We start from the raw sequence: 20,329 nt of genomic DNA on the forward strand, positions 1-20,329 counted from the left end.
ATTACAGAGGTATTTCCCTACTGAGTGTTCCTGGCAAGAACTATGGCAAATACACTTGAGAAACGGTGAAGAAGAATTGTGGAAGAAAAGCTTAGTGAAGAACAAGCTGGATTCAGGCCAAATAGAAGCTGTCAGGATCAGGTCTTCACTTTACGACAAATAGTCGAGAAAGCATGGGAATATAACAAAGATCTGTATTTAAGTTTTGTTGATTTAGAAAAGGCATATGACAAGGTGCCAAGAGAGAAGCTATTCAATACGCTACAGTTATATGGTGTCAATGGGGCATTATATCAAGCAATACTTAATGTTTATTTGAGTTGTAAGTCAGCAGTTAGAATTGAAGGAAGTACAGGAAGATGGTTTAATGTTAAATCTGGTGTGAGACAAGGATGTACATTATCCCCTCTGTTATTCATTATCTATATGGATCGCATTATGAAGGAATGTGGTATTAAACCTAATATCAAAATTGGAGATGTTAATGTCAGCTCTTTGCTTTATGCGGATGATGTTATACTTCTAAATACCGCTACAAGTTTTCAAGATTCCCTGACTAAATTGAATAACTGTTGTAATAGATATGGTATGAAGTTCAGCATTAAAAAGACAAAGACAACGAAAATAGGTAGAATTGTTGAAAATGTCAACTGTGTTGTGAACGGGGAACCTGTGGACCAAGTAAAACATTTCAGATACTTAGGCACGATTTTTACTGAAGATGGCAAATTAAATATGGAAATAGAGAACAGAATCAACAAAGCTGGTATGGTAGGCAGTCATTTGAATAAATTCATAATGAATAAGAGAGAAATTAGTCAGAACACTAAATTAGCTGTACACAAGATAGTGTTCAAACCAGTTTTAACTTATGGATCTGAGAGCTGGGTCAGAAGTAAAACACTTGACCAAAGACTAGAAATCACAGATATGAGAGTCCTGAGAAAGATTATAGGCGTGAACAGATGGCATCAATGGCAATATCATATTAAAAACGAGGATACTAGGAAAGAACTTGGCATTATCAGCATCCAGGAATGCGTTAGCAGAGCTAATCTCAGGTCACTTAAACAGAATGGGCAAAGAAAGATTAGCAAAACAAGCATTCTCTGCCAGGTTGGCAGTAAAACGACCCAGAGGAAGACCAAGATATAGGTGGATTGATACGGTACAAAGTGCCTTAGATGATAGAAATATAAGATCTGATAATGTTGGAAAAACGGCAATAACTAATGAATCACATGTCCCCTCCCACAGAAACTGCTGCATTCACTCAAGCAAGATCATATGTTGCACTGGCAACCATATGGTTTTGCTTGACACCACCCTGTTGAGAACATGCTAAAACTAAGAAATAGTGAATGTGTTCAGATATCATGGAATTAGGTTGAAGACAATTAGCATTTCAAATCAACCGTCAGCTTGCCTTTGTCTTTGGAACAGCGCGATCTTTTGTTAATACCGCACCAATCATATTGATGTCTTCATAGCTGCTCTATCTCTACTGGCCTATCATTGCTGTTGTTTCGCACTCTGCTTTTACTTCTCATTAGTCATTTGCAAAGGATTGTTCATTACGTTTCTCAAGTCTTGTAAATTACTGGTAATTTTTGCTTGAAATAACGGGAAAGAAGATGAAGGTAGATGACTTTGACCATGCACACAAGGAAACTTGTGTGCATAGTCATAGTTCTCGAAGTCAAAAGCAAAAGTAGCGATAGCGAATAGGAACTTCTTGGTAAGTCACAGCATTTTTAGTTTTTTTTTTTGAAAACTTTATTTTCCAAAAATCCCCACATATAACTCTAACTCATTTTGGGAAAAAGTGTGAGTTATATTCAAGTAAATACGGTAATTTTTTTAGCTTTCAAATTCTTAAGTATGGATCATTGGTTAAACACTGGATTTATAAAACGCACAAAAGAGAGCAATATAGCAAATACAATTAGCTGTAAGCAACAAGAAAACGTTGATTTAGACATTTACAATGAAATATACTTTATTTATTTATTTATTATTTTGATAAGGGGTACTTGGTAATAATGAAATTTTTAGAAAGGGTATGTGAATATCTGAAGTTTGAGAACCACTGCTATAGACCAATCAGTTTGATATCACAATTGTATAAAATGTTTATATTCATTATATTAGGATCACAAGATTTTTGGATGAGCCACAACCATATGAAAAAGCATTATTCAGAGCAAGTTCTCTAAAATAGATCATATCCACACTATTAACCAACTAATAAAAAAAGGAAATGAACATGATCTTCCTCCATATTTAGTGTTTGTAGATTTTGGAAAAGCCTTTAATTCTGTACATCAGTCAGAAATAATAAGGATCTTAAAACAATAAGCCTTCCCAACAAAGCATATCCAATTATTAAAAATTGTATATCAAAACTCAACACCCAGTGTAAAGCTAAAACATTGGGGAAAAGAATTTGGTATTTGGAGAGGAGTAAGGTAAAGAGATCCTATATCACTCAAATTGTATTCTCCTACATTGGGAGACATCTTTAAGAACATCTCATGGGAAAATTATGGAATTAGCATCAATGAAAAAAATCTCAATCACTTAAGTTTTGCAGATAACATTTGTTCTTTTACCAAAAAATAAAGAAGCTGAGGAAATGCTAAATAACCTTGATAGAGAAAGCAGGAAAATGGTTTGAAGATTAATCAAACTAAAAACCAAACCGATGACAAATTCAGATTAGACCAAGCTAAAATTAACAGATAATCATATTGAAACTGTGGAAGACTACATTTACCTTAGTCAGTTAGTTAGTTTTAAGGAAAAGCAAGATAAAGAATTAAGTAGAAGAATCACACAAGGAAACAAAGCATTTGGCTGTATAAAGATTATCTGTTAGGAGATTTACTTATATGCATAAAAAGAAAGCTCTTTAATATATACATTATTCCACTGTTTACCTATGAAAGCAAGACATGGGCAACAACTAAAAAAACATTATGACAGGTTGCAGGTGGCCCAAAGAGCCTTGAAAAGAAGAATGTCCCACATAACAAAAAAAGAACAGAATAAGAAATACTAGAATTAGAGAGATGACTAGAGATGGTCTCTGCCATATTAGTAGACAAAAGGTGGACAAAATTAAGCACGAGAAGGAACTGTCACCAAAGAACAAGATGGAAGGATGATCTACAAAAGTTTTGACATGCAATGTTGAACATCAGCTGAATGACGAAAGTAGAAAGTTAAGGGGAAGGCATATATCCAACAGTAGATGGAATGATGCTAAAGAAGAAGAAATTACATTAAAAAAATAATAAAATTATTTATTTTCTTTAATTTCACAAAAATTTTACAGAGATGTTTCACATAGAACATCATTCACATGTTCCTTTTTTTTCCATTTAAATCCTAATGAAACCTTATTTGTGTAATCACATGAATCATAATATATGAAACCAAAGACTGCTATAAACATAATAAACAATTTTACTAATCCTTTCCTAGGGAAAGATATCATTCATAAATTACAGTAAAGAAAATGCCTACTGTGATTTCTATGCCTACATTAAAGTTAAAGTAATGTGTAAGAAGATGTCAGTGATTATCATAAATGTTTAGCCATTCTGTATACAAGCAGGGCTGGTGGAAGCGGGCATGCAGAGCATGTGGTGCATGCGGGTGCCGCCACCAGGGAGCGGTTCATAAGTTAATTTTTAAGAAACAAAATTTTTATCATAAAAACAAAAAATTCTTCGAATGTTGTAATAGGTTTCACGGTATAATAAGAACACAGATTACAACATGTCTGACGAACACATAAGCCTATCCACGCATATAAACATTCTTGGAATGATCTATATTAAAATAAATAAGGCCGGATACACCGAATAAAAATTTTAAAAAAATGTATATTGCCGCCTCTTTGATCAGCCGGCTGTTTACAATTTGCAGCTAGAGCTGGCTAAATGCTTGATTGCAGAATATTGTGTCTACTGCAATCTATCTAAAGTGAAACTATGAACGGTTTTTATGCGCAGAAACAAATTTTCGGATAAAACATTTGTTCCTAGTTAACCAGTCATATGATACGCATCTCAGTAGGCTACTGACAGTAGCGCAGTGCCGACTATTATTTCGTCTCTGTGTCGTGTTCTGTAATAATTTCTTGTGGGTATAAAATAGAAATGGAATCAAAAATTTAAAAAAAAAGTTATTCGGTGCACAAAATCGTAAGCATCATGCTGCGAAAGAAGCAGATATTAAGAAACAAATTGGGGCTCTTAATAAATTTGTTAAAATATTAAAATATTCTGATGCAGATTGTAGCCAACTCGATATTTTATACAACAGAAATCAGAGTTGAAGAACCGTGCACATCATCCAGTTTTCATGAAAGTACTATTGCAACTATTGAACAAGATAATTGAACATGATTTAAGTGAAAAATAATTAGGATTTAGTCAACTACAACAAGATTTAGTTGTAGTTGACCATGAAACTAACACATTGCTAGTTTCTGTAAATTTAGAAGATCCAGGTGAATGGGGAAATATTGATGAAAAATTACATGCTGTTTTAATTGAAATGGGCTTGTTCAAAAGAAAAATATAATATATCCCAGAGATACATATGGTCGTAAATTTTAAAATTGGTCCTAAAAATTAAGTTTCTTTGCAATTGTTCAAGAAATATAAAATTTCTTTTCATTTTCTTAAAAACGTTGGGCAATCCTTTTAAAGTTCGTAAAAAAACTAGCATTGAAACAGCTCAGAAACGCGATGGGAAAGTAAAATTAATGCAATCCGCCCTCTACGATATCAGTTAGGAGAAATTTATGATGCACTTTTTGAAATTTTAAATAATGAAAATTTTAATAAAGAAACTCAGCATGAAGCACATTATGTACTAAAATAAAGGACTACAAATTTATTTACTCTCTTTTAACTTGGCATGATTTACTTAACAGAATAAAACCTGTGAGTAAAATGCTTCAAGACAAATATGAACATTACACTTGATTTAGAATCTAATGAAAACTTAAAAATATTCTTACAAGAGTATCGATCAGATACAAATTTTAAAGAAGTTCTAAAAACGGCAAAAGAACTGAGTGAAGAGGTGGATGGAGAACAAGAATTTAAAACTGGTGCAGAAGTTCGACGACGAAAGAAGACACGATAATTTGACTACGATCATCATGACGAAATGCCACAATCGCCAGAAGATAAATTTAGAGTGAATGTGTTTTACACACTTCTAGATGTTGCAATGTGTTCATTAATAGAACGTTTTGAACAACTAAAAACATGATAATTTCAATTTCTTGTATAGATTACTACAAATTAATAACAAAGATTTACGAAAAAATTGGGACGGTTTACAGATTCTCTTGAAGGACTGCGACAATAAAGACGTAAATGCAATAGAACTATATGACGAGTTATGTGCTTTCCGGGATATTTTTCGGAAGGATAATTTAAATATTCAAAAGCCCTTTCGATATTCTTAATTTTATTGTGTCCAATAATTTATCTTTCCCTAACTTTTCAATTGCTTTAAGAATACTATTAACCTTACCTGTTAGTGTAGCAAGCGGTGAATGTTCCTTTTCCAAGTTGAAATTTAGTAAAACCTACTTAAGAACAAATTTGTCACAAAAAAGGCTTGTTAATTTGGTGTTAATAGCTATTGAAAATGATATATGTGCGGAATTAAACGTTAAGACCATTATTTGTAATTTTGTGAATATGAAATCAAAAACTTTGAAATTTTAATAAAAAAAATTTCAAGTATATTTATGTAATTTAATTTATTTTCTGTTATTCTGTAAAGATGTCATTTTTTGAATACTTATATTAAATGTTCTAATTATTTCTGAATTCTTTTCTTATTTTCTCATCTAATTTGAGTTTCTTTTTTTTCTAAAAGATAGTTCCACTTATAAAAAAAAATTATTAAAAAATTTTTACAAGTTACTATGAATTTAGTAACTTGTACAGGGTGTTCGGGATAAATTTGACAGTTTCGTAAGGAAAAAGAAAATCTTCTTTGTATCTATTAAATTTAATGAATTGACAAAAAAACATTACAGGCAGAGTTAATTACAATACTATCAACAAGATTTACTCAAAATAACCACCATTAGCATCGATCACAGCTTCAATTCTGCTTCGGAACCTCGAACAAGCTGATGCTACAGTCTCCCTGGGAAGGGCCGCAAAAACTGTTTTAATTTTATCCATTAACTGGGCTTTTGTATTACTGGAAGTGCGATTGGTGTCTTTTTCAACTGCGCCCCATACAAAATAATCCATGGGGTTAAGGTCTGGGGAGTTTGGAGGCCAAACATTTGGACTGGTGAAGTCGTAGAAATTTTCAGACAACCATTTTTGACTTTTCCCAGAGGTGTGGCAAGGGGCCGAATCCTGCTGCCATACATACGGCCTACCATTGGCTACCCTTGTTATCCAGGGCTTGACTACAGTTAGCAACTCCACGAACAAAGCCCGAATTCCAATGCCAGGGTTCTTCAACACCTGTTCCTGCAGATTTGCGAGGAATTCTGCTGTACGAACGCAATCAGATCGTCTGCTAGGGATCTTTCTTCTTGCTACATCCTCGTAGTCACCATTGCAAGTCTCTAGTTCATGCCTGATTGTTTTTACTGTATTCAGGGAGCATTGGGCAGTAGTCGTAATATCCTTATTTTGATGGCGGGCACGAATCATCATGATACAAGTTATTCTCTTCCATGATTCAGGTGGGTTCCAGCTATCCATCCTTTCTGACATCTTGTATATGAATGAAGAAGGGTCCAAACTTTTAAATGAAGAGAAGTGTGTGTTAATACATGTAACTTACGGAAAAATATAATTAATTATAAATATGTCAAATTTATCCCGAACACCCTGTATATATATTTTTATTTATTTTTTTTTTTCCTGTTATATTTAATTTACTTCTATAACATGTTACTGTACGCATATTAATATTTCATTATAATCATGCACCCTAAATCTATGTCATTCCTAGTATTGTTGTTTGAACTACTCTACTGATAATGTGCCAAGATACTTGGGATGAAATATTTACAAATTAAATAGTCATTACTGTGGTGGTTAGTACATATGTTTTTTACTAATGAATTCGCCACAGGTTTCGTTATATAAAAATGGATTATGAACTATTCGCTTGGATGAGAGGATGGCTGACTGACAGATATCAAAAAAGTGGTGTATGAAGGATATCAGTCTGCAAAATTTAACATGACGTGTGGTGTATCTTAGGAATCAGTCATTGGTCCAATCTCAGGAATTAATTCTTGGTCTATTGTTATTCAATCTTTACATTAATGACATTGGAAAGGATCAAACAGGCGGCATACAGCTATTTGCTGATGATGTAAAAATAATGCGATTGTCATGCAGAACTATTTAAATAGGCTGGAATTGTGGGCAAGTGAAAATGGCTGTCAGTTCGATGTTAATAAATGTAAGGTCATGCACTTTGGTGTGATTAGATATCCAATGCCATATTGTATTGTATTGGTGGGATTATGCTAGAAGAAACTGATCAGCCTAGGAACCTTGGAGTTTTAGTAGATAGGAAGTTGAAGTTCAGGGGACAGATAACAAAGATTGTAAATACATCTCAGAGAATAATTGCAATGCTGAAATGAACATTGACATATAATGATAAGGACATGTAAGGATACAAGGCCTTGATATGACCTCACCTGGATTCATGTGTGTAGATGTGGTCTCCTGGTTTTTGAGCTGATGCATATACAGAGAAGAGGAGGAGAGGGTGTAAAAGAGAATATTAAGATATTGGAACTGTGGAATATAGATTATGAGAATAGATTGAGATTTTGTAGATGTTAATCCCTTTGAATGAGTCATACAAGATACCAATAGATGGAATTTTTCATTTATGGTGGGTGGTGAGAGGATGAGAGGAAATCCATAGACGTTGAGAATGAATGTGGTCAACAAAGGGGGTGCAAGCTAAATTTTTCTCGCATAGAATAGTGCATTATTGGAATGGCTTGCCTTTAGAGGTGGTGAGTGCAGGAAGTGTGCATGAATTTAAGAAAAGGCATGACAGTTGATGTAAGCAATATGCAGCTTCCCTGGATGAGTCCTTGGCTCTCTGAAGATCTCTATAACAATAATAATAACATCCAGAAAAATGGTAGCATGTGTCTTTTCCTCATTAATTACTCTTGTTACTTTATTATAAAAGCAACCAAATTAATAAAAGAAGAGCATCTCTTAACAAATCTACACTGGCCTTCATAAATAATATTATCCTCATTCCATCAATTCTGTGTATAAGCTCTTACTAATTTGTCAAAAATCTTAACTGCAGAGGAAATACAAACTTCTTTGTAGTTTGATCAATTAATCAACAACTGTTGATTAATTTATATATCAGTGATATAATTCAGGGTATAAGAGGGGGAGATATTCAGTTGTTTGCTGATTATGCCAAATTAAGAAGAGCAGTGTTAAGAAGTTCTGATGTGATGTTACAAGTGGATTGGAACAGGTTGCTGCTTTGGACTAAAGAATAGGATATTATTTCAGTGTGGCTAAGTGTAAAGTTATGCACTTTGGCCAAAGAAAATGAAATAAGGTTTAAATGAGGTATATTGGAGGAATTTTGCTTTGGAAAGTGGGGGAGGGAAGGGATCATAGATCTTGGGAAGGATAAGAAAATACTCTGGATTAGAGCTAGATGTTGAAGTTTCAACATCTAGCTCTAATCCAGAGTATTTTAATAATGTGTTACACGTTTTCACTACTTGTATATGTGGAAATATGACCTGCAATACTTCAGCCTTGGTATTTCTTCTGGGTCTAGCATCCCCCATTGATGAGACCACAGTAATGGTTGAAACCAGGTTTGGTCCCATAATGCATAGCATTATACATCTCCAATAATACATTATGGAAGACTAAGGCAATTAATGTTAAGTCATTAGCCTAGTTGTGAAGATACTTCACATGCAAACTTTATTTGCTTGCATTTAGATATAGGATTAAACAAAAATATAATTTCTTGGTATCTTTAATTTAATTTATAACCAACTGAAAAAACTATTGGCATTTGTCTGGGAGAGTGATGACATTTTGTTTTATATTCTGATGATGCTCATCAAAGCAAAATAGATAATTAAATTTGTAAAAAAAAAAGAAAATTTTTGTATAGATTTCCAAATTATGTATCTTATACAAATGATATAATGGAATTTTTAAGTAATATAATTTTAACGAGAGAAGAAACATCAGTAGTCACAAGAAATGACCAGAGGTTGTTTGAGGCAAGCATTATCACACTGTACACCCAGTTCACTCCTGAACTGGGTGTGGTTAACTAAGTGTGAGTTGAATGGATGGAAAGCATCATAAATCTAGAGCTGCAAAAAAAAAGAGAAAATATGGTGAAGGAAATAGAAAGAAAAAAGTGATCAGTATGCTTATGAACAACACATACTGTAGGCAGAAAGGTTGACCAGAATGATAAGGAGGACTAAACCAGATTATGCAAGAAAATTAGCTAGGCAGGCTAAAGAAAATCCTAGAGAGATGCAATTTGCCATTGCTGCTAACAAATATGTCTAAAGTAGCTTTTTCTTCCTTCCAATTCTTCAATCCATTATACTGCTCTAAGCAGTTTCTAAGTATATTATAATTACCCTATCTAGTGAGTATGAGATATGCCTCTGATTTCTCTCATTACTGAGGACTCTCCTTCCTTAGGCGGGGGGATGGGATTTACTTTTCCTATGATAACCCAGTCCATCTTAGGAGAGTGGATATTTGTATGTATGAATGAATGAAGAACATCACAAATGTCTATACCCAGGCGTGATTCTAACCTACAGCCTTTTGGCCGGAGAGTGGATCCACTAACCACTTGGCCAATCATCCCAGCATGTGAGGAATAAGATTGTGGAAAGATAACTTTAATCATTAGTGGTAGAAAAGTAATGGAAGCAGAAGAAACAGTTGAATTAAAAAGTGATCATTGCAAGTATGTATCATCCAAGTATGAATAGTGGAAGGAAAACTTTAATCATCAGTGATAGAAAAGTGATAGAAGCAGAAGAAAGAGTTGCATTACTAAGTGATCACTTTGCAAGTGGGGATCATCCAAAGCAATTAACTCATTCACTTCTTTCTTCTGCAAACTTACAGCATATGGGAAACATGCTTTTGTCACTTTCTCAGTTGATACTGATTAGGGATTGCTGACAGACAAACAGACACTAGAGAGTGTTATATGGTGGAATAGAATCCAGGAGAATGAGAGTGACTAGCGAAGTGTCTTAGGCTCTGTACCAGAACCACTACTGTTTAATTTATATGTTAACAGCATAGGCAGTGATTCAAAATAGAGTATTTGGTTGTTTGCTGATGATGCAAAACTTGGTGGATAGTAGTCAATAAAGGTAATGTCTAGATCCTGTAGGGTGTTTAAGTTTAATTTCAGTTTAAGAAAAGGATAATGATTGTTTGTTTAATGTGGCAGATCTATGCACTTTGGGATGAAAATATTATATGCTGTGTATTACACTAATTCAGCTGCATGCTAGGAAGTTGACGAAGCTAATGATTTGTAGGTGTTGGTGGATATGAAGTTCAGAAGGCATATCACAAAATTTTGCAAAATGGCTTATATGATTACTCTGATGTTGAAGAACACATTTACAAGTAGAGATAGGGAGGTTATTATTCTTCTTTAGAAGTCTATGATATGGCTGGCATCTTGAGATGAGGAAGTGGTAAAGAGGATCCAGAGATCATTGACTAAGGTGAGCCTCATAAGGAGCATAATAGATGATTGCAGGGAGGGGGAGAGAGAGAGAGAGAGAACTAGGGTCACTGCCTGAAAGTTTTGTAAGTATAAAACGGTATGATGAGCTGTGTGTGTGATAAAAGGACCTCCCAGATGAGTCTTTGACTCCATGAGGTCTTGGGGTAATAATAATAATAATATATAATGTTAGCAAGGCTGTGAGGACTAGATTTTTTGCTTGGAAAGTGGTGAAAAACTGGAATGGATTACCAGATGTATTTGCAAATGCTCTAACATGAAAATGTTTAAGGAGAGGTATGATAGGTATTGGGAAAATATTTTTATATAATGAAACCTGTTGTGAATTCATCACTAAAAAATACATGTACTAACCATGGTGATAACTTTTAATACATAAATATTTCATCCCAAGTATCTTGGGACATCATCAGTACAGTAATTCAAACAATACTAGGAATAACGTACAGTTAGGGTGCACGATTACAATGGAATCTCAATATGCGTGCAGTAACGTGTTATAGAAGTAAATTAAAAATATAACTGAACAAAACAAAAAAAAAATTAACATATATAAAGATTATTTTACACAATTTTGTATGACAATTTCCCATACTTTAGGAATAGTAAGAACTTCGTTGTGGTTTAAATTTGGTCTGTGTAGTAGGGCTTCAGCACTTTTTTTATATAAATGTTCATGTTTATATAAAGATCTATGTAAGAGTTTCAACTTTTCCCAATAGATCCTATGGTTTTGATTTTCAACTCCGTGTTGAGAGAGACCAGATTTCTGCAGTTTGAAAAGACGAATGTGGTCTTGATGTTCCGAGATGCATTTCTGAACAGATTTACCTGTCTGTCCATATTAAGTTTGTCCTTAGGAGAAAGTAACAAGTTATAGATTTAGGAGAGATTTTGTCCTTAGGAGAAAGTAACAAGTTATAGATTTCGTTGATGGGTTTGTAAGTAGTGGCAAAATTATATTTCTTCTTAATTTTTGAAAGACATTCGGAGATGCCTTTGATGTAAGGTATGGGAATCCTATGGACTTCTTCTTGTCCGGGTTGATGTGTGGGGAAGTGATTGATGAATTTTTGAGTTGTTTTAAGATTATATCCATTTAGTATAGCTGTATTTTTGATAATTTCTAGTTCTTGGTTTAGAGAATCTTCAGAGGAGCAGAATTTGTGTGATCTGGAAACTAGTGATTTAATGATGCCAAATTTCTGAGATGGATGATGAGAGGAAGAATTGTGAATGTAGCGACCTGAAAATGTAGGCTTGTGATAGACAAGAAGTCCATAGGATTCCCATACCTTACATTAAAGGCATCTCCGAACGTCTTTCAAAAATTATGAAGAAATACAATTTTGCCACTACTTACAAACTCATCAACCAAATCTATAACTTGTTACCTTCTCCTAAGAACAAACTCTCGCCTCTGATGTTACCTGGCGTTTATGAGATTCCATGCTCCTGCAAATTGTCTTACTTTGGACAGACAGGTAGATCTGTTCAGAAACGCATCTCAGAACACCAAGACCACATTCGTCTTTTCAAACCTCAGAAATCTGGTCTCTCTCAACACGAAGTTGAAAATCCAAACCATAGGATCCATTAGGAAAAGTCAAAACTCTTACATAGATCTTTATATAAACATGAACATTTATATAAAGAAAGTGTTGAAGCCCTATTACACAGACCAAATTTAAACTGCAACGATGTTCTTACTATTCCTCAAGTATGGGAAATTGTCATACAAACTTCTGTAAAATAATCTTTTTTAATTAATTTAAAAATATAATCTTTTTAAATGAATAAATTAAAGACTTAATTCTGTATGTTAGTCAAGTAAATAATCGTTTAATATCCGACGTTTCACTAACTAATATCTGTCAGCATTTTCAAAGGATACAGTGGTAATCAATAGAAAGTAACAAACACTAGGAAACTAACCGACAAGTCTAAAAATTATGTAAAGTTATCACTGTGCGTGATAACAATACGACACATGATACAATATGTGTGTCACAAGTACAACGTTTTATTTGTTGAGATATTTATTGTAATTTTCATGAAAGTTCATTTCTTTTTGGTTAAATGATCTGATTAGAGTTTTCCATATATCTGATAGGATTAGGCCTTCATTCTTATTTAAGTTACCTGTTGAATAGGCTATACAGTGTACTACAGACCCTGGCGACTTACAAGAAGAATTAATGAAAATATCCAGAGATCTATCCCTAAATGGCTACCCTACAAGAATCACCAACAAGATTCTCTTTAATGACATAGCGCAAAGACAATGAGATGAAACCCAATACATCAGCTCTATAACAATTCCATTTATTAGTACCTTATCCAAAAAATTAGCTCTTCTTCTAAAACCATATAATATCAGAGTAACCTTCAAACCTATTGAGACCATTCAAAAGTTTATAAGATCACCGAAAAATAGCCATCCTTTCTACAAATACTCTGGAGTTTATAGCATACCCTGTTCATGCGGTATCAATTACATCGGACAGACATCTAGAAGTTTTGAAAAAGAAAGAAAGAACACATAGACTATGTAAGGGAAAACAGACAAGATATATCAGGCCTTTCTTCTCACTTTGCCTCTACCAACCATAATATTGAATGGGATATGAGTCATATGCTCTATATAGAAGAGAACTACCATTCCAGAACATTCAAAGAAGCTGATACAGTCGCCTGTTCAACAGGTAACTTAATAAGAATCAAGGCCTAATCCTACCAGATATATGGAAAACTCTAATCAGATAATTTAACCAAAGAGAAATGAACTTTCATGAAAATTACAATAAATATCTCAACAAATAAAATGTTGTAATTGCGACACGCGTATTGTATCACGTGTCATATTGTTATCACGCACAGTGATAACTTTATATAATTTTTAGAATTGTCAGTTAGTTTCCTAGTTTTTGTTACTTTCTATTGCTTACCAGTGTATCCTTTGAAAATGCTGACAGATATTAGTCAGTGAAACATCGGACATTAAACTATTATTTACTTGACTAACATACAGAATTAAGTCTTTAATTTATTAATACTAGTGGTCAAGAAAAAGGTCATAATAATCTTTATATATGTTAATTTTTTTTTTTTATGTTCAGTTATATTTTTATTTTACTTCTATAACACATTACTGCACGCATATTGAAATTCCATTGTAATCATGCCCCCTAACTGTATGTTATTCCTAGTGTTAGATCCTGAATGGACGAATTTTTGAGAATTTATACATTCAGAATCTAACATAAGAATTTGGCTAACTCAGATAATACCTGGTTGACAGCACACAGTTCTGAATTTTGTTGTAAAGGAATTTATGTAACGACATGTAAAACGCACTAGAAAAATCTTCTAGTTGAAAGTTAAACTGAAGGATTATAGGATTAATGAATTTTAATAAGGAAATTGTAGTATAATCTTGTCCCATTAAGCTGTCTTAAACTTAATAATTCGCCAAAGAAGTTAAGAGTACAAGTGCAAAGGTCAAGTTACATACGCACGTATCGGCCGTAATGCCGCCAGCTACAGCGTACGAGGAATATGACGCAAGCGGGATTCCTAGAATACAGCACCTAATGGCAGCTAGGACTTGGAGGATTACCTTAGGGGCATGAAGACGAAGGGTCGTATGGGAAAGTGAATGCTCGCAATAATTATTACTATTACTATTATTACGGGCAACTCCAGGGAGTCATTAGACTCATCGAGGGAGGCCCCAAATCATATTCATCACAACTATTTGACATTCATACAGTATCTATCATACCTCGCCTTAAACTCATTCACTGTCACAGCATCCACCACAGACTCAGGGAGCGCATTCCACTCATTCACTACTCTAAAAGTAAAGAACCCAGCTCTAACACCTTTACTAACCACACTTTTTCCCAGTTTCCATGGATGTCCCCTAGTCGTTCCACAACCAGCTCTGTTCTCAAAAATATCTTCTGAATTAATTTTATAGAACCCCTTCAGTAATTTGAATGTCTCAATCATATCTCCCCTCCTCCGCCTATCAACCAATTTTTGCAACCCACAAATCCTCAACCTGTTCTCATACGGTTCATTCCACAGACCTGCTATCATCTTGGTCACTCGCCTCTGGATCCTCTCCACCTCCTCCCCATCAAGAAGAAACCTAGGTGACCAAATCTGAGCACAGTAGTCTAGATGGGGTCTTATCAAGGCTCGATACAGAGGAACAATAACCTGCTTGTCTCTGCTTGTCAACGTATTCTTCAGCAACCAAGTGATTTGATGAGCTGTTTTGGCCACTTTTGCAATGTGTCCCCTAAATTTCAATTCCTTATCTACCAACACTCCTAAATCTCGTGCCTCATCAATTTCCAGGAGCACAGTTCCACCAATGCAGTAAACTGCCGCCAATCTTTTCACCCCAAAATGCATAACCTTACATTTTGCCACATTAAACTGACATCCATTCTCCTTAGCCCAGACCTCCAATCTATCCAAATCATCCTGCAAAATTTTGACGTCATCTGCATTCACTATTGCCCTACCCAACTTCGCATCATCCGCAAACAAATGAACTATTCCTCTCAGATCATTTATGAACAAATTAAACAGCAGTGGTCCAAGAACAGATCCTTGTGGCACACCACTAGTCACAGGCCGTCTTGTGGACTCTACTCCCGAGTAAACCACTCTCTGATATCTCTCCGTCAACCACCCTCCTATCCATCTCACCAACCCTATGTCCATTCCCATATGCTGCAATTTACTGATTAGAATTCCATGTGGAATCCTGTCAAAGGCCTTGGCAAGGTCCAGTAGAATCACCGTAAACTCATTACCCTTATCCAGTTCAGCCGTCACTGTGTTATAATACGTGAGCAAGTTACTGAGGCATGACCTACCCTTCACATAATGTTGGGCTTTTTTCTGGTTGTTCCGGTACTTCACTTGGAGGATTCCTGACTAGTGGACGGAGTAGGGACGAGCGAGAGGGATATCCCACTCAAGTAGGAGCAGAGAATGCACTGTATCGAGGCAGTGAGATTCGAGTCCGGGAAGAATGTAAAACGGACGGCGTAGTCGTAATTGCGGAAGCAACCGATCGAATGAGGACCCAAAACAACACGTGGCCGTTAACAGACCTTCGGAAGAAAAAGATTGGGTAACATAAAGAGCTTTATTGTATGTTTGAATGAGACAGAAATTAGTGTTAGATCATATTAAGTGGACAATTCGTAGTGGACTATAATAAGGATTTGTATTTTGAGATAGAGTAATTCTGATAAACAAAGGAATGTCAATTAAAACTTTAGCTGTGACTGAGATTATATGTGAGTTTGAAATTTTGTTGATGAATTTTATCAGAATAGTAACGGGTTGTGAGATGTATTTTAATGTAGCATGAAATAATAGTTTGATTTTTGAGTAACATAATTGTCTAGATTTAATGTTTTATAATTTGTGTGAGATTACCAAGTTAATCTATAAGTGTTCTGTTAAATTAGTATTGAGTAACTAACTTAGCAAGAGATTTTGAAAAGCTTAGTATCATATTCCAATTATAGCTGTAAAGTGTAAGTTGTTCCAATAAACATGTTTTGTTGTGTATGCCTGATTCGAGAATTCAAATTACCACTTGCAAAAATTTAGAACCATAGCGGGAGGGAATTTAATGAGAGTGTTAGAGTAAAAATAGATTATTGGCCACGACTGAAATTAGAACCAGTATCTGTTTAGTGTGTATTAGAATGAATGCCAATTAACCTAGGAATATTCCCTGAATTTTGAATAAGCTCATTTTATAGGACTTTGGCTGGCGCAGCAATAAAAAATAAATTTGCCAGTGTCTGAAAAGGAGGCATTCTTAGGTGGAGTTAAAGTAAGGCATTCTTAGGGAAGTATATTATATATCAATAACGAAAGTATAAAGTAAAAGGAAGATATAATAATAGCGCAGCGAGTAGGATTTTAGATGAGTAAGGTTTGAATAAGTAAGAAGATAAATAAGTACAAGTGAATAAGTTAGTAATAAAATGAGTGAAAGAATAAGATAGAAAATAAAACAAATGAGTACCATAAATAAATAATATAAATAAAGAGAAACCGATATATTATTATTATTATTATTATTATTATTATTACCACGGGCTACTCCAGGAGTCCTTAGACTCATCGAGGGAGGCCCTAAACATCATGTTCACGCAGCTGTTCAACATTCTCACAGTATCTATCATACCTTGCCTTGAACTCGCTCACTGTCATAGCACCCACAACAGACTCTGGCAGCTTATTCCACTCATTTACCACTCTAAAAGTAAAGAACCCAGCTCTAACACCCCTGCTAACCACGCTCTTGCCCAGCTTTCATCGGTGTCCCCTAGTTCTCCCACCACCAGTCCTGATCTCAAAAATATCATCTGAATTAATCCTATAGAATCCTTTTAGCAATTTGAATGTCTCAATCATGTCTCCCCTTTTCCGCCTATCAACTAGTTTCTGCAACCCACAAATCTTCAACCTGTTCTCATATGGTTCATTCCATAGACCTGCAATCATCTTAGTCACTCGCCTCTGGATTCTCTCAACCTCCTCCCCATCAAGAAGGAACCGAGGTGACCAAATCTGGGCACAGTAGTCGAGATGAGGTCTTATCAGGGCTCGGTACAGAGGTACAATAACTTGTTTTTCTCTGCTCGTCAAGGTATTTTTCAACAACCAAGTGAGTTGATGAGCTGATTTAGCTACTTTCGCAATGTGCCCCCTAAACTTCATCTCCCTATCCACCAACACTCCCAAGTCCCTGGCCTCATCAATCTCTTGGAGTACAGTTCCACCAATGTGGTATACTGCTGCTAATCTTTTCACTCCGAAATGCATAACCTTACATTTTGTCACATTAAATTGACATCCATTCTCCTTAGTCCAGAACTCCAATCTATCTAAGTCATCTTGCAAGACTGACATCTTCTGCATTCACTATCGCCCTACCCAACTTTGCATCATCAGCGAACAAATGAACTGTCCCACTTAGACCCTTCCCTATATCGTTAATGAACAGATTAAACAACAGTGGTCCAAGAACAGAACCCTGTGGCACACCACTAGTCACAGGCCGTTTTTTGGACTCTACTCCTGAATAAACTACTCTTTGATATCTCTCCATCAACCACCCAGCTATCCATCTCACCAACCCTATATCCATTCCCATATGTTGTAGTTTACGGATTAGAATTCCATGTGGTATCCTGTCAAACGCCTTTGCCAGGTCCAGCAGTATCACTGTAAACCCATTTCCCTTATCCAGTTCAGCCGTCACCTTGTTATATAACTTGAGCAAGTTACTGAGGCACGATCTACCCTTCACAAAGCCATGCTGTCCTCTGTACAGTATCTTATTTTCATCAATCCATTCCTGTATTTTTCCCTTGACTACTTTCTCCAAGACCTTGACAACGACTCCTGATATGCTGATCGGTCGGTAATTTGCAACCATAGTCTTGGATCCTCCTTTATACAGTGAAACTATTTTCCCCTCTTTCCACGCCTTCGGGACTAAGCCAGACCTGAGACTCAGATTAAACAACATGGTCAAGGGCACTGATAATTCATTAGCCGCTTCATGCAAGACCCGTGCCGGTATACCATCCAATCCCACAGATGTATTCACATTAAGGTTCTGTAATAGACTATTCACCTCCACTTCATTCATCACAATTCCCATATAAACTAATGGTTCCTTCATTTTTTCAACGTCACCACCTGGATGATATACTTTTGCAAAGTGCGCGCTCAGTAACTCCACTATATCGACTGGTTCAGTGAACTCTTTACCATCGTCATTCCTTAAAATCATTTTGCCATGTACAGTTTTTTTCTTGCTTGCAGCATATTGAAAGAACTGTTTGGGATTCTCTTTTGCTTGCATAGCTAGTTTCCTTTCATAATCGGCTTTTGCTGTTTTTACCACACTCGTTACCCTTCTGGCCTGTACTTTATACCGTTCATGTGCCTGCAGGTCACCCCTTTCTTTAAATTCCCTCCATAGTTGTTTCTTTTTTTGCAGCTCAAGCTTAATGGTGTTATTCATCCATTTAACCCCTCCTTGTTTCACTATTCGGACCTTAGGTATACAATCAGCCATAACCTCCTGTAAATGCTCTTTGATCATTTCCCATGCTCTATCGACGTCCAGCCCTTGCAGTTGTACATGCCATGGCACTGATCCAAGCAATCTCCTAAGCTTGTCATACTTGCCAGCACGGTAATTCCACATATACCCTGTCTTAATCACAAATTTCACACCTTTAGCCACCTCCCAGGTCAAGACCTTATGATCACTCTCACCAATAGGTGGCAACATGGTCATATTCATTACTGTCAAATTCTCAGATACTATTACCAGGTCAAGCACTCTCACACCCCTGTGTAATTCAAACAATATTAACACTAATATTGTTTGAATTACTGTACTGATGATGGCCCAAGATACTTGGGATGAAATATTTATATATTAAAAGTTATCACTGTGGTTAGTACATGTGTTTTTTAGTGATTGTGTAAATAATTGCCAGTATCATCCTCCCTCCCTCCCTCTCTCTCTCTCTCTCACACACACACACACACACACACACACACAATAAGCCTCTCCATTGAGATACATATGTAATAATAAGAATAATAATTACAAATAATGATTGTAATGAAAGATTGCTGTATTTACTTGCTGATAAAGATATACGATTGACTTTTTTTTTAATTTGTGTTATTTAGAAACTTAAAGAACTTGAGCTAATTGACAAAACAAGGAGTGATGAATTATCTCAAATTTTCAGCATGTCTAGATCATCTAGTGCATGTTCTTCCAGCTCCTCCACTTCAAACATCTCAGAGTAAAATTAATATGGTTTTCTTATATTCAAAGTGTGCTTATTGCTATTTTGAATATTTTAAAAATATTTTAATGTTTTTAATAGTGTCAGTTATTACAGATTCTTTACAAATGTATTTTTAGTAGACAATCTACAGAACGTTTGCTATTAGTTTATCAAAAATAATTGTATTTGAGTGTTTACAGAGCTTGTGACATAAATTTACATTCAAACTCAGTTGAATCAATTTTTTTTAAACAGTGCAAAGACATAATGAGTTTATGTCTTTGTGCTGTTTATGTCAAACAGTGCAAAGTGTTTGACATAAACACAATCTTTATAATACATTAACCACCCAACTGGCCATGACATGTATATACGACAAGGTTACCATGGATGCGAAGCGCATATTAAAATTGTAATACCATTGATGTTACATTGAAATATATGATGGATATTAAGTGTAGAGAAATGATGTATTTTATGTATATTGATGGCGACATGGTTAAAAGAAGGGTAAGTCTTCCCTTAAATGGATAAAAATCCATTCTACACTTCTTCCAAGTTTCCTCCCACATACAGGAAACATTGGATTAATTTTAAGTAAGCCAATGTGAATGTTGAAGCTTGACCAGGCCAATGAT

General features: G+C 35.2%; 1 protein-coding gene across 1 annotated transcript in view; it reads left to right on the forward strand.

The window, feature by feature from the left end:
• Positions 1 to 19,922, forward strand: part of LOC150108084 (UPF0193 protein EVG1) — an 80,591-nt gene extending 60,669 nt beyond the window's left edge. Inside the window, exon 6 of the mRNA XM_090415948.1 lies at positions 19,588 to 19,922. Within this exon, the coding sequence (XP_090272074.1) occupies positions 19,588 to 19,710 (123 nt within the window). The 3' untranslated portion in view covers positions 19,711 to 19,922. The remainder of the gene's footprint in view (positions 1 to 19,587) is intronic.
• The last annotated feature ends 407 nt before the right edge of the window (positions 19,923 to 20,329 follow it).

Source organism: Typopeltis vanoorti, chromosome 3 (assembly GCF_054136105.1).
Source record: "Typopeltis vanoorti isolate ZY-2024b chromosome 3, IOZ_Tvanoo_1.0, whole genome shotgun sequence".
NCBI classification, from domain to species: Eukaryota; Metazoa; Arthropoda; class Arachnida; order Uropygi; family Thelyphonidae; genus Typopeltis; species Typopeltis vanoorti.